General features: G+C 35.0%; 1 protein-coding gene across 4 annotated transcripts in view; it reads left to right on the forward strand.

Moving 5' to 3' along the window:
* LOC118045296 (LEAF RUST 10 DISEASE-RESISTANCE LOCUS RECEPTOR-LIKE PROTEIN KINASE-like 1.1) overlaps positions 1-14,480 on the forward strand; it is a 42,235-nt gene extending 27,755 nt beyond the window's left edge. Inside the window, exons 1-4 of one of the 4 annotated variants that reach the window (XM_035053897.2) lie at positions 7,076-8,143; positions 12,494-12,526; positions 12,668-12,925; positions 13,056-14,480. In XM_035053897.2, the coding sequence (XP_034909788.1) occupies positions 7,372-8,143; positions 12,494-12,526; positions 12,668-12,925; positions 13,056-14,248 (2,256 nt within the window). In that variant the 5' untranslated portion in view covers positions 7,076-7,371 and the 3' untranslated portion in view covers positions 14,249-14,480. Of the gene's footprint in view, positions 1-7,075; positions 8,144-12,493; positions 12,527-12,667; positions 12,926-13,055 lie in introns of those variants that run through there. The other 3 variants (XM_035053902.2, XM_073411659.1, XM_073411660.1) reach the window with 3 other exon arrangements.
* Positions 14,481-14,961: the final 481 nt, after the last annotated feature.

A 14,961-nucleotide genomic window follows, 5' to 3' on the forward strand; every position in this document is an offset into this window, starting at 1 on the left:
AAAACAATCAGTTATTCTAATGATTTGCGAGAAAGAAAATACACTGTAAAAAAGCTACAGTAAAATGGTGTTGTTAATTCACACGAACCATTCTTCTTGACCAGATAAAAAAAAAAAAAACAAATTTATATACAGGGATGGACTAGATATAGGAATCAATTATCAAAATATCGAACAAAAGGGTATCATACTCCATCAAATTTGCAGGTCCACTCAAATCTCACGGCCATGAAAGTACCGACGGAGAGGGGACAGATCGCAAGCACCGACCAAGCAGTCAAAACCAAGGAATTTCATTTATAAAAGTAGCCGGATGACATTTCTTACAAGGTGGTTTTGCTTTTGCAAAATGCGTGATGGGCAACGAAAGGGCAAAAGTGTGACGTGCCCCCACTAACAAGTGAAACTGATATTCACTCCTTTTGATGAGTGGAACGACGGTAGTTTGGCTCTGGGTTAGCTTCTACTTTTTTTTTCAAACGTAATAATATGGCGTTTGGTTATCTTTTTAGCAATTGTGTTTTAGCCATGAGTCCCACAAAAAATTAATGTTTCACCTGTGATTTTGGGCAAGCAAGTTTTTTCTGTTTTTTCATTGAACAGTGTAATTAACATGAATAATATACATGGTACACTGTCCATGTGAATAGTGCAAAAAAATTGCACTGTTCACTGCACTGTGTGAACGTCTTTTTTTAAAGTGTGTTTAATTTTTTTAACATTTTTTTTTTAAAAGTTAGAGTAAATTTTATACCCGTTAATATTTAATCTAATTTTTATTATATGCTAAAATAATTATGAAAACTGTAATTCTTATTATATGTATTTCATATGTAATGAAATTGTAGATACTTTCATGGAATAATAAAAAAAATTTTATATTAAGTAAGTATGATTTATTTCATGATGTAATAGTAATAGTTAAATTCACAATATTTAAATTAAAAATTATCAATATTAATATATATTTTTTAAAATTATTTTATAACCTCAATTTTAAAAGCATTCTTAACCAAATACATTAAACTACTTATTTTTCAACCTCAATTTCAACCATAGTTTTAACCAAAACACCTATTTTTTTCAAATCAACCTCAACTAAAAGCACTTTTTATAAAACAACTTTTTCTAAACCACAACCACAAATAGCTACTGCAATACCAAACACACAAGACCTCGCATAAAATCAACGAGAATATTAACATCCATCGGAAACAAGATGAACTTCTATTAGTCCCTTAACTATATATATATTTTCTTGATCGAGCCTCTCAGCTACCGATTTTACCAATCAGTTTCTTCATCTATATACATCTCCTTCCATTCACCACGCTAAAGAACACTCGCATGGTTTAAAGTATAAAATCTATTCAATACGAAGGGCTGCAACGGCGACATGCGTGCATAGCTCCTTCATCTATTCTGTTTCTGTTGTATTGCTCGGCGATATTTTTTTTATTTTCATTTTCAGTTTTTATTTTCTTTTATTTTTCGAAAAATAAAAAATAAAAAAACGTGTTTATTTGTTAAAAATAAAGATGATTTAAAAAATACATTAAGATTATAGCTATTTTTTTATATAAAAAATGAAATTATAATTCATAATAGTCATCTTAAATTCATTCCATTTAAGAGAAAGTTACCATGAAAAAGCTATATTGTTAACTAAGAAATGTTTATTATTAGATTTATAATAACAATTAATTCATGAAAATAAATCAATATTAAAATATATAAAAAAACAATCTTATTTTTATATTTCTAAAAAGTATTTGTATACATGTAAAAAAAACTGCATCATTCATATTTTCTCTTTTATTTGAAGAACAATGAAAAACATCATATTAAAAAATCATTGATGCTCTGTTTGTTTCAAGGAAAACGAATTCCTGGAATTCGTTTTCCTTACTTTCCCATGTTTGGGAGTAACATAAAAAAGTAAGTCAACGGAATTAAGATTTCGGTCAATATTTTACTACTGTTTTAATAAAGGAAAGTGTTTTCCTTCCGATAAAGAAAGGAAAACACTTTCCTTTTCTTAACAAATCACGATCTCTCTCTCTTTCTCTTCAAAAGCGATTGGAAACCGAACAAATTACTCTGGACAATTGAAGCATTTCACGTGAGCAATATTTCAGGCATTTTTTTTCTCTGTTATTTTCTTTATATGTTTTCATCTATTTTTCATAGATCTGCAAAATTTATGCCGTAAAAATTCATTTCCCTATTCTTGAGAATAATCCGTTACCCGTATGTTGTCTTCATAACACAAATCAAGCTACAACAAACACAATTTTTCCATTCATCACTCACATTCAGCATGTTTATTCTGAACAAATAAACCAAATCAAGTGCACAAAATCAAGTGCAGAGAAAGGCATTGAAAATCCCCAAACTGTGTTAATCAATCTTCCCCATCAAAAAGCATCCCCTCCCCATTACCTCATCCCCGGGTCTACCACCATATCCCGGGTGGAAGCTCTCTGTTTTTTTTTTTAACAGTAGCCGGGGGAGAGAGGGAGGAGAACTGGGAAGGAGGAGCCATGTTGCCCCTTCAATCTTTCATCTTTGTCCTGCTTTTGTCTTCAATTTTTGCTTCGAAACAGAGAGGGAACACGGAGAAACCGATAGATCGACCGAGAGGGAGGGGGGAGGGAACAGGGGAATCAACCGAGAGGGAGGGGGTGAGGGAACAGGGGAATCGACCTTGGCCTCTGCGTTTGTGTTTCTTATGAAATGAAAATGAAATGAAAATGTGAATGAGAAGGAAATTTGAAGGCTGCGACAAGCTTGTGAAGTCAGGGGAAGAAAATTTGGCCTCTGCGTGTGTGTTTCTTGTGAAATGAAAATGTGAATGGGAATTAAATTCAAAGTCTAAACAGATTGGAGATGTAGCATTTGCAATTCAAAGTCTTAGTAAAAATCAACTTGATGTTAATGCGTTGTATGCGGAAGTGATGAAAGTTGAAGGCTTTGATGAGATCACTCTTGGGGATGCATTTGATCATTTGGTCCAAAATGAAATATTGGCAAAAGCATTTATGGCAAAAAATGCTAATTTGAGGAAAATTTGGGTTCAGAATTTTGTGAACCAACACTGTTACAGGCCTGCTTGCTAAGATGGTTTGAATATGTTTCGAAAATTTAGGTTCAGACTTGTTTGTTTATTTGACAAGTATGTTTACTTGTTTAATTCGGTCTAGGCATGTTTATGTTTGTAATTTGAAACTAATATGTATGTATATGACATCGAAACGTAATATTTATGCATGACTATGTTGATGTTAGGGTATTTATATTATTTCTTATTAATGATTATTTGATATATATATTAAAGGGATAATTGCCTTTACCCGTAAAAAAAAAAAAATATTTATCCAAAAAACCCATCAAAATATTTTTGTATGTATTTATCTTTTTAAAAAATTCTTCATACAAAAAAAAAAGACTCAAATATATAACTCTTACCATAAACTAATTTGGCTTTCTTCATATGAAAAAAAAAACTTATTTTAAGCTTTTAAAATTGAAAAATATATTAATAGGTTTTTACTTTAAAAAATATTTCACAGGCTTATTTTTATATAATATGATATGACATATATAGTTATATTTTATAAAATAAGCTATGTATGAATATATGATATAATAATAATAAAAAAATTCATCATTATACTTTTTAGATTTCATTTTTTTATTGTAAGTGATTAAATATTTATATTAAATATTTTATATATATTAGATAAACTTGAAAAAAAAAATTAATTCAATTAAGAAATTATTTTCCAGTTCATTTTCCATAACACAAACAAACACTGGAAAGTGTTTTCCAGTTCATTTTCCATAACACTACCAAACATCGGAAAATACTTTCCCGGAATTTCACTTTCTAAAAAGAAACCATTTTCCTGCAAACAATCTCTAGAATGTGTTTTTCTAAATTCAATATAGATTTGAATAAAATATTTTTCTAGTTTTCTAAATGTAAGAATATTCAACTTGAACTTGAAGTTTTAATTTTTAATTTCTCTGGCTTTTTTTTTTAAAAAAATAAAAATAAAATTGAACTACTCCTCTATTTTTGTCTTCGAATAAGAGAGTGTCGCCGAGTGAAGGCGCGCTAATTTCTGTCGGTAGAATTGGCAACAAGCAAAGATAAATATCAAGAATGAGGGGCCTTAGCCCTTAGTATCTGCTGTGGCTAACAATTAGAAAAATTTGCTTTTATGGGAGATGAGCCATCAACGGGTAGAGATGTGAAAACATTGCGAGGAAACAACCTTAGGATGCAACAACCTTTCTTATATTTCCCCGAAAGATCTCTTCATTGATCAGCTGAAGATTTTCAACTGCAACAACCTTAGGATTATGATGCTCTGGAGCAACTAAAACATATTTGCAGGCAATTTCAAGGCCACAGTTTTGACAAATATCAGCACTCTGTTTCCTGCAATCGCTTACGAAAACGAAGTGCGAACAAATTAAGATTCCCCTGCTCTCGAACTTTTTTGATGCATCCTAAATGGCGCTAACGCTCCTTCCTCTTCTTATTGGCCACCGTGTTTGTCCTTGTGGACATGTCCACACCTCCAGCTCGCCGGTTCAGCTAATAATACTGTTATCGAGATCATGTCACATGATTACAACATCTGGTCAATCAATAAAGAGCTTCGTATTCTTACAGTTGTTCGAATGGAGACGAAGGGTGATGGTTGCCCTAAGGATCTTCTTAACATCACCCTCGACAATACTTCCCTCTGATTATGCTCCTATGAGTGTAAACCTAACTTTTGTATACAGTTCCCCCCTGAAAAGCAGAATCAAATACCCATTGCCCCAAAATGCTCTGTAAAAGCTACGACTGCTGGAGGTTTTTATGTAGACGAACGAAAGTTGATTGGAAAGATCATGAAACACAGCTTTACATTTATGTTTTGTGGCTTTGAGGAACGTTACACCCGTAAAGCAAGAGTGAAGAGAGGTTTCGAAGTGGACTGCAAAGTTGATTGGAAAATTTGCTTGTTATGCACCACAACAATAGGTGGGCAATGTGGGGCATGAACAGAGTCTGGGCTTTACATGCTTTTTGCGAGGTAGGCATGTTCTCTCTTTGTCAACTCGATGATCAAAATCATGAAACACAACTTAAACCTTTTTATGATGAAACCTACTTTTCAAATCATGATATTTTTTTTAATCCAGAAAACCATATTATGATATTATGAATGCAAACTAAACTATCATGGCTTAGACCCAAATGCAGACCAAACTCTCAGCCTCAACAAACAAGCCTTTCCTTCCCTTAAAAAAAAGAAAAGAAACAGGGAGCCCACTAAACAATGCTAGCCCAAGCCTGCATCTCCCTGAAAAAACTACAAAAAGGGCAAACAACTGTCTTTCTTGAATTAGTCTTTCACCCTTTTTAATCCCAGGAGAGTAAAACAACTGTCTAATAAATAAAAAAAGGTCAGCCGTGACATTTTATACATATCTGTTGAATGGACAGATCTAACAAACCTATCTTCTCCTCATTTTTTTTTGGATTTTTTTCAATAATTTTTTTTTTAAATATCTTTTTATGAAAATAAAAAATTTTAAAGATAAAAAATTAGATTATAATAATCATGTTATGAATAAATTTTTTTAAGAAAAAATAAATAATTTTCTTGTCAAAGAAGCGTGATTCCCTGCTATATCATAAAATTGACTTGTAATTTATGTACCGTGATGAACTTTTTATGTATATAAAGAAAATATATTATGCGAATACCCCAATTTTTTATTTTTCAATATAAAATTTTAAAATGAAAAAAGTACTATTTTTATCTACTCTTTTAATGTATTCGTCATTTAAAATAGATACTAGAATAAGCAATAAAGCTGGTTACATCTTCTCTATTAAAAACATTTGAGAATCGACAATGAAACTAGTTACTTCTTCTCTATTAAAACATTTAAGAATTGACAATGAACATCATTGTTTATCTTCTTCTTTTCATCATTTCCCTTTCTTTATTTTCATTTTACTCTATATTTTCTCATTTTTATTGTTATGATATTTTAATAATCATCCAAGTTACATTTAAATTGATCAAGTCGACCTGATTTAATCAAGACAACTCCTATGTGGTTTAATTTTAAAACCAGACTAAGAAAAAAGTCAAGCTAAAAAAGTTTTTTATTTATTAATTTATTATTTTTTTTTCAATTTCATTATTTGAATATTTTTTACCAACAAGACAGATTGTCTCTGGATTAACAAATTGACTGAATAAAATCGAGGTAACACCCTTATAGTTTAATTTTGAATTTGGACTAGGTGGAAAGTTGAGGTAAGAGGTTATTTATATCAATTTTATCTATAAACTATTTGACTAGTCAACTATAATTTTTTGACAAGGCAAAACATATAGAGTCGCGTCAAGAAAACTTCCACATAATTTAATTATAAATATGGGATACATAAAAAACTTGGATCAAGATAATTTAAGATTAACCCACTAAATCAGGTTTAATAAAAATACCAAATAACTCTTTTTAGTTTGCAAAATTTTTATCAGCATTCAAGAAAAACTTTAATCCGACTTACAACATAGCACAAATCTATAATCAGTTAAAAATTAAAACAATCCTTGATTGTTGTTATTTATTTTTTTGACAAGTAACTTTCAATATTATTTTTCTTTGAGTTTTGGTTGTGATAATTGTTAAAACAATAATTGTTAAAACTATATCTTGATAGTTTTCAAGATATTATTTATTTTTGTATTTGAAATTGTGTTTATATATGTTTTAAAAAATATTTTTGGATTGAAAAAGTATTGAACATCACAAAAAAATAAATATATAAAAAGATATTTTAACATGTTTTCAATTTTTTTTTTATAAAAAGTATTCAATATCACAACAGTAAACACGTCAACTAGAAGCAGGGGGCAAAATTAGGATTTTTAAAAAATGAAGGGTGCCAAAATGAAATATATTACGATACATTTAAAAATTAAATAAACCAGCGATGGCTACAGTCCATAACTTCACTTCGAGTCGTAAGAAGGCCCAGACGATGAAGGGCACAGAGTTTTTTAAGCTGGTCAACTTGCGCTGCTTTTCTGACAATGAACGCTTCCTTTGGGCAACACCGACTTATACTTCATTATATTCAATAGTCTACGATTTCTAATCAGATACGAACGAGCCTCCGGCTACAAAAATTGTCAGAGGCAGAAAATCTGCAAAACTCAAGTCAAACTCACCCTCTTATAACTCCCGATACATCGACTCCCTCCTCCCCCTCCTCCCCCATAATTTATTCACCATCGTTCCGCTTCCTTCCTTTCTCTCTCTCCTCCACAAAATCAAAGATCCATAAAAATGAACCTCAACTTCTTTTTAACACCTTTTTCTTCAGTAATAAATCTCTTTATTGTCACTTTCTTTCTCCTGGCAAAGAAAGCCTCATGTACAGACCCTCAGTTCCTAGCTTGCAACCCCGAAAGCTGTGGCGATGGTCAAAACATAAGCTTCCCGTTTCATATCCAAGGCGTGCAACCCGACTATTGTGGCTACCCTGGATTCACTATCTATTGCAACGACAAAGGCAAGCCAGTCTTTAATCTTTCCACTAGTGAGTATATCATCCACGAAATCCACTACCAAAACCAGTCTCTTCGTGTCTCAAATGCAGCTGTTTCTGGCAAAAGCCCCTCCTGTACTCCTCAAATACAAAACATATCTCTAGATGATGGCAGGTTTCATCGATCTTCTAACAGTAAAGGCCTCTTCTTGCTTTACAATTGCAACTCAACGCTGCTATCAAATAAAAGTGCGCTTTCAAATTACAAGGTTGATTGTCCTGGGGAGAATGAAACTGTTTGGACTCTAGCAATGCTCGAAGATGATCCTTTATTGGGTTCTACTCTAGACAAATGTGGAACTCGAGTTTTGGCACCTGTGGATGTGTATAGAGGTGAGAATGTTGGGACTGAAAGGATGCTATTGCTAGAAGAAGGGTTTGTGTTGAATTGGACAGCAAGTAATTGTAGCACTTGTCATGACAGTGGTGGCAAGTGTGGATTTGACGCCGCCACGTACCATTTCAAATGTTTCTGCCCCGACAGACCTCATTCTAAGCGGTGTTATTCCGGTGAGTCATTTTATTATTAATTTTTTCCCTGTCTTGAAATTTTATCTCTTTCTCGAGAGTGATGGCTAGTATATGGTATAGGCCCATTGCCCACTTGTGTGTTCTGGCTAAGATAAGTGCCAGTTGTGTGTCGTGCTGGGATCGTCATGTCCACACAACCATGGTCAAAACATCTCTCTTCTTTCCACTGTCTTGATGAGGTTCATCATTGCTAGGCTAGCGAATTCTTTGTTGAAGAGTGACAGATACCAATACCACACATACACCAAGAACGGAGTGTCTGTAGGTAGGGGCAGTTTAGGCAAAAAGGAACCCGTTTAAGGGATCGGAAAGGCGGACTTGGCTGGATAAATCTAATTCTCTAACATTAGCCAGTCATTAGGATTAGGGATAAATCTAATTCTCCAAAATTAACAAGAAGCGCTATGATTATTGAACGTTCAACGGGTTCATGCAGTCTCCTCTTGATTTTTATCTTACATTGGTTTCTCAACGATTTTTTTCCTAGCGGGGATCCTTGAACGTACTCGATATTCCCTCATGTGGATCTTCTATCACCCTAACTCACGCTGTCCATTTTTTTTCTTTTTCTTTTTTCATTTTTAACAGCCATTCAGTATAGAACTAGCTGAACAAAATCATTGGTTTCAGTGCCAGAAAAAACAAAACATATATTTCATTTTTTTTTCAAGCCACCTTCATTTTTAACGAGTCATCTTCTCCATTTCTTAAAAAAAGAAGAAGCTTTGGTTTTCTGGTCTGATTTGTTTGATTTTAACATCAATCGACCATTTTAATCTTCACAAATACAAAAATGGATTTGGAAACAAATTTATCTGACATAAAAGGATTCAATAACAAATTTGACATTGCTAGTAACGGTACTGCATGGGAGAGAGCTCCATCGTTGAAACAAGTCAAGATATCAAGTACAAGGAATGCTTTTGGAAAACATATCATACAGGAAGCAGTTTAAGAAGAAATCAAGAGTAGGAGGACCAAATCCACCTTTAACCCAATCTTTTTAAAAATCTAGTCTGCTATGTTCATAACGCGCGCAGGTGGGACCTCGAACTCTAAACTTGAATAGCCGTCCTATTCAAAGGTATTTTTTCTTCAATTAATGGTCAAAATAAGCAAACGTACCAGAAATGAAGAATCAAACTCTTTGCCAATTGTTTAGCTACCTCTTCTAGCTCTCTGATAAGCCATCGAGTCAGAGTAATAGTACCACTGGGACAGCTTTTGACTTGACTCTCTAGTCTTACGCCCGCAATTATTTATTGAATTTCTATCCTAAAATTACAGAAGACTAGTCCTTGATTTTAATTATTCAACAAAGTGTACTGAAAACTCAGGATGAGCGCGGCGAAAAAAATAAAAAAAATATTGTGCATCATCAAATAATTATGACCATTTATATGCATCTAGATCCTCAAAGTTGAAAACTTTAAATCACAGCAAACTGGTTTTCCTAATGAAGAGATATGACCATTGATGTTGAAAGTTTTTTGTTTTGAAATATATGAGACGGTATAGTCTGACCACCGAAAGAGAACTACTTAATCATTTGGTTTGAAAATTAATTAATGCTTAATAGACGAGGCCGACAAAGGGATGAAATATCCCGAGTAATAAAATAAGTCGTGCTCTTGATAACAACGTTTCCGGCCAAGAGGCTGGTGATGAGTTTTCATCTAGTTCCCTTGCATCTCCGATTCTTTTAGCTCCGCATCATTGCCAAAGAAGTGGCGGCCGATGTGGGTTTGAAGATGATACCAGTGTATTTTTCTGTGATGATGGCATGGCTCGCTTCCATGTTTTTACTTGTCTCGTTCCAAACTCTTTCTGGATTAGTTGTGATCTAATTCTCTGGATCTCTTACGTTTAGGTCTAGATAACTACATATTCCCCCCTTAAGGATTTTTTTCTCATTTTAGTGGGATTATGAATTCTAAATTACATGCAGTTAAAGGATAAAAACACAGGTTACAAAGTGATCAATATCTTGTTAGAATAAGTGGTAAGGATCACCCCCCCTTAAGAAACATGGCATTGCAAATAGCAGGCAATCGATATCATATTTGCAAGACCATTCCTCTTGTTAGTGGCAGATGCTTCCCTCTGTACTCCAGGCACCACTAGGCAATGTCATAATTTGATTTGTCCCAGATTCTCAGAAGATAGTATTAAACCTATATTAGTCAGCTTAGTAGTCTGTTTCTAGTGTAATTGCTAGGGTACAGTCCCATGATGCTCCAGCCTAGAGGGGAAGGTAACAGGCAGGTTAAAATGGTGATCCAACAAGGTAGGGGATAATAGGCATGAACAAAATGGTGATTCAATGGAGGAAATGAGTTACTAGTTCGATCACCAAAACTGTCCTGTCTTTAATGCTTTCAACTGTGTTCCAATATTCGAAATGCTGGGATATTAGATCCCGTACCGGGGTGAAAAAAGAAGAAAAGAATGTCGGGCTTCTATAACACAAGGAAGGAGGGAAGAAGAGAAGAGAACCATGGGGAACCCATGACACCCTGGAATTATCAGACCTTCATTATGTAGTTATCTTAACACAATCTGAAAACCTTGTAATTCCGTTCTCTTTAACCCTTATCTGCTTCACTGACAAAGACCACCCAAAGCTGTTGCCATCGGTTGATGGCCATGAATTGCCCTATCATAATTCAACCAGTTTTGCATTTGAGAGATGATTATGACCTCAATTTACCAATGGATTTCTCGATGATCTCACCACATTTGAATTATTTGTCACATGCCAAATCTCTCGACTCCAATTTCTAATATATTACTACTGCAAGACCATCGATAACTTCTTCAAGCTTGCAAACCACATAGTGAAGTTCCTGTTTCATCATCATCTTTGTCTTTTGATCCCCTTTCTCTTAGGAGAACCAATCCGATATCATCTTTTCCTTTAACAGTCTAGACGTTAATAACAAGCTGCAAAAAAGTCCTAGCTTATATCACCACATGATTATGTTGAATGTGTGGGGCTTTTCTAGAGCCAAAGCAAAGTATTTATACTGAAGTTGGTTGACTAATACAAAATTTTACATATTCAAGCTATATTTTCAAACGTGTGTCCCACTGCCCACCATATTTAATATTTCAGTTCATCTTCACAAGTCTTCTGAATCAAATTTCTTAGTCAACTGTCGTTTCTATCGGGTAAGGAACTAAGTACATACTGTAAGTTGCATTAACGGAGAGGTACAGCCTACAGAGGCCTCGCTTTTACTAAGAGTAAGAGCAGCTAATCCTTGTTTGTGTCACTGTTGTTTTTATTTCCTAAATTGGAAATCTCAGTATGGTGCATGCTTGTCTGTTAGTATTCTTTATTCTTTTTCACCTCAAACTTCCTCTCTCCGCTGGAGAAGAAACTAGATACCATCCAAATTGCCAGCCCTTTCATTGCGGGAAACTCGGTGAAATCCACTTCCCATTCACCAACGCCTCACGTTCGCACTGTGGTTTTCTTATGGTTGATGGTTGTGATAAAGATACGCAGAAGATCCAATTAGAGAGGGAAGGGAGGTGGTATGAATTCTAAATTCCTCTCGTAGGCGTTGGAATGGACACAGTACCATTTCAGTTCTAACGATGAAGTCCTCTGGCAGCAGTAATTTTCCCATGATTGCAAAACCTTCAGCAATTTGACTTCTCCTTGGCTCCCTTTTCTCTTCTTGCAATTTATGCCAAATCTGACCTTGTTCAAATGCAACAACCCTCACAGAGATGCAAGCCAATTAGATTCAATTGATGTACCCTGCAAAAACGAAGTATCTACCACACTAGGAATTCGAAAGTTTACCGCGTCTTCAACCTCAGTGTTCGCTTATACAGTTTCCTGGAAACAGGAATCAACCTACAATGACATATTCACAATGCTCAATGCCAAGTTCACCCTTGAAGTGCTAGTATCTCCTGCCTGTATGCACTGTCATCGTGGAGGAGGAGAATGCCAGATTAAAGAGCAAAAACTTCTTTGTTTCATTGCAAAAGAAGGTATAGACGACATAACACATGCAGAAAGACTTGCATATCTACATGATGAAGGCTACATAGTTCACTATATTTTGTGCTCTAATAGTTCTTCAGATTTCAAAACCGTATAGAGTTAGCTTTAGCTTTAGAGCCCTTCGTTAAACATGCCCAGCGGATAAGAACTCAGTCTACAGCAGTGAATCTATATTGGAAAAAACTTCCAAGGTTTGAACCTTTGTATGTGTGTATTCCTTAATTTCTGAGGTTAATTGGTTCTGAATCACTTTAGTTTTATTGTTCGACCTCATATAACATCATATTTCTTTGAAAATCTTTTTGCAGAAAAAGACAAGCTGGGACTGAAGCTAGGATTAGGTAATTCAAAATCCAAAATTTCTCTGCTTTATATGTTTCCATGATAACCTCCATAATTTCTAGCATGTATGGATTCCTGCAAGCTTATCTGCATCCAAAGTAAAGGTCATCTGCCATCCAAGTAATTCTCTCCTTTATCAGGTTTAGGCATCGGATGTCTGCTCATGGGAATAATTTTGTTGTCCTACATTTACCTGCGCCGCTTCAAGAAAAGACGTGATTCCTCAAACTTGTTATCTATGAATTCTTCATCTGATCCCTCCTCAAAAGCAGACCTAGAAGGAGATGGTGTTTACCTCAGCATCCCCATCTTCTCTTATACTGAACTTGGGCAAGCCACCAATAATTTTGATAGTGAAAAGGAACTTGGAGATGGAGGTTTTGGAACTGTTTACTATGGTAAGAAGATGAAAGTTTAAAGTTTCTGTTGATAGATCAACTATACTACAGTAGAAAACTGCTAATCAAAAGAAAAGGAAAGCTTTCCTAAAACTCAAGCAATTTGATCAATGGGTTTGTTTTGAACCAGGGAAGCTCAAAGATGGACGGGAAGTTGCAGTTAAGCGCCTATATGAACACAACTATAAAAGGGTTAAGCAGTTCATGAATGAAATTGAAATTCTTACTCGCCTGCACCACAAAAACCTCGTCTGCCTTTATGGATGCTCTTCACGACGCAGCCGTGAGCTACTACTTGTCTATGAATACATTCCCAATGGCACTGTTGCTGATCATCTACATGGAGATCAAGCAAAGTCCAGTCCACTGACCTGGCCTATTCGAATGAGCATAGCAATAGAAACAGCTAGTGCTCTGGCTTACCTTCATGCTTCTGACATCATACATCGTGATGTCAAGACGAACAACATCCTCCTTGACAACAATTTCAGCGTGAAGGTTGCAGATTTTGGGCTTTCCAGGTTGTTTCCCAAAGACGTTACTCACGTCTCGACTGTTCCACAAGGGACTCCAGGCTATGTTGACCCTGAATATCACCAAAGCTACCAACTTACAGATAAGAGCGATGTCTATAGCTTTGGGGTTGTCCTGATTGAGCTCATATCATCAATGCCTGCTGTTGATATAACCAGGCACCGGCATGAGATTAATCTTTCTAACTTAGCAATAAGCAAGATTCAGAAATGTGCATTTGATGAGTTGATTGATTCACGTCTTGGGTATAATTCAGACGAGGAAGTTAAAAGAATGACAACATCAGTTGCAGAGTTGGCTTTTCAATGTTTGCAGCAAGACAAGGAAATAAGACCTTCCATGGAAAATGTCTTGCAGCAGTTAAAAACAATTCAAGGCGGGGAGTCCATGGAGAATCTTTCTAACTTAGCAATAAGCAAGATTCAGAAATGTGCAGTTGACGAGCTGATTGATTCACGTCTTGGGTATAATTCAGACGAGGAAGTTAAAAGAACGACAACATCGGTTGCAGAGTTGGCTTTTCAATGTTTGCAGCAAGACAAGGAAACAAGACTTTCCATGGAAAATGTTTTGCAGCAGTTAAAAACAATTCAAGGCGGGCAGTCCTTGGAGAATCTTGAAGAAGTGCATGACGATAACAAGAGGTCGAAGAACACACTGCCACCACCTTCACCACCCTATTGCGATGAGGCTGGTCTATTGAAGAACATCCGTCTGCCACCTTCACCAGTTTCTGTTACCGCTAAATGGGCCAGTAGTGGTTCTACTACACCTAATGAAAGCGTTTAAGTTTTCTTCCTCCATGCTGCTTACTTTCAAGTTGGCTGATGAGAGCATGGCTAATACCTGGTTTGAGTGCAAATGTACGTTACCTTCTCCTTGTCGTCGTTTTGTTACACCCAAAAATTAAATCCTAGGCACAGCATTGGCGAGTTTATGTACAAGGGAGTCCATATAATTACTGGAGGTTAAATCACTAGTGTTTATATTCAGGCTTCAAATCATGGCTCATTTTTTTTTTGATGCCCTTGATCTTTTGCTTTCTACATATTGATTGTGTTTAGAAAGGCAGAACTTATATTTCACTTCTAATCCTCTGATTAGCAACCACGGAACCTTGATAGCTACCAACTTATAGCAGAACAGTGAAGCAAAGATTTCGAAGTAGATTCATCCCTAATCGAGCGCAAGCAGCTTCAGATTCTGTTTCTTAGTAGTAACCCCAAGACATCTAGTTTATGAACTGAAAAATAGAAAAGAACTGGAAAGTATTATGCTTATCCCTAATCGAGCGCAAGCATTTGCTTCAACATGCCAGTTCCCATCTTTGTTCAGACTCGTCCGGGCAAGTTTATAAGATCTATATAATATTTCAATTAGTTAAAGAATTTAAGTTAATGAAATTATAATAAATCAACATGAATTGTGGAAGTTTTTTAATTGAATATTTATTTTTGTAGTATTTGATATCATGTTTTTTTTTTTTTAAATTTAAATACGTA

Source organism: Populus alba, chromosome 10 (assembly GCF_005239225.2).
Source record: "Populus alba chromosome 10, ASM523922v2, whole genome shotgun sequence".
Lineage (NCBI taxonomy): Eukaryota > Viridiplantae > Streptophyta > Magnoliopsida > Malpighiales > Salicaceae > Populus > Populus alba.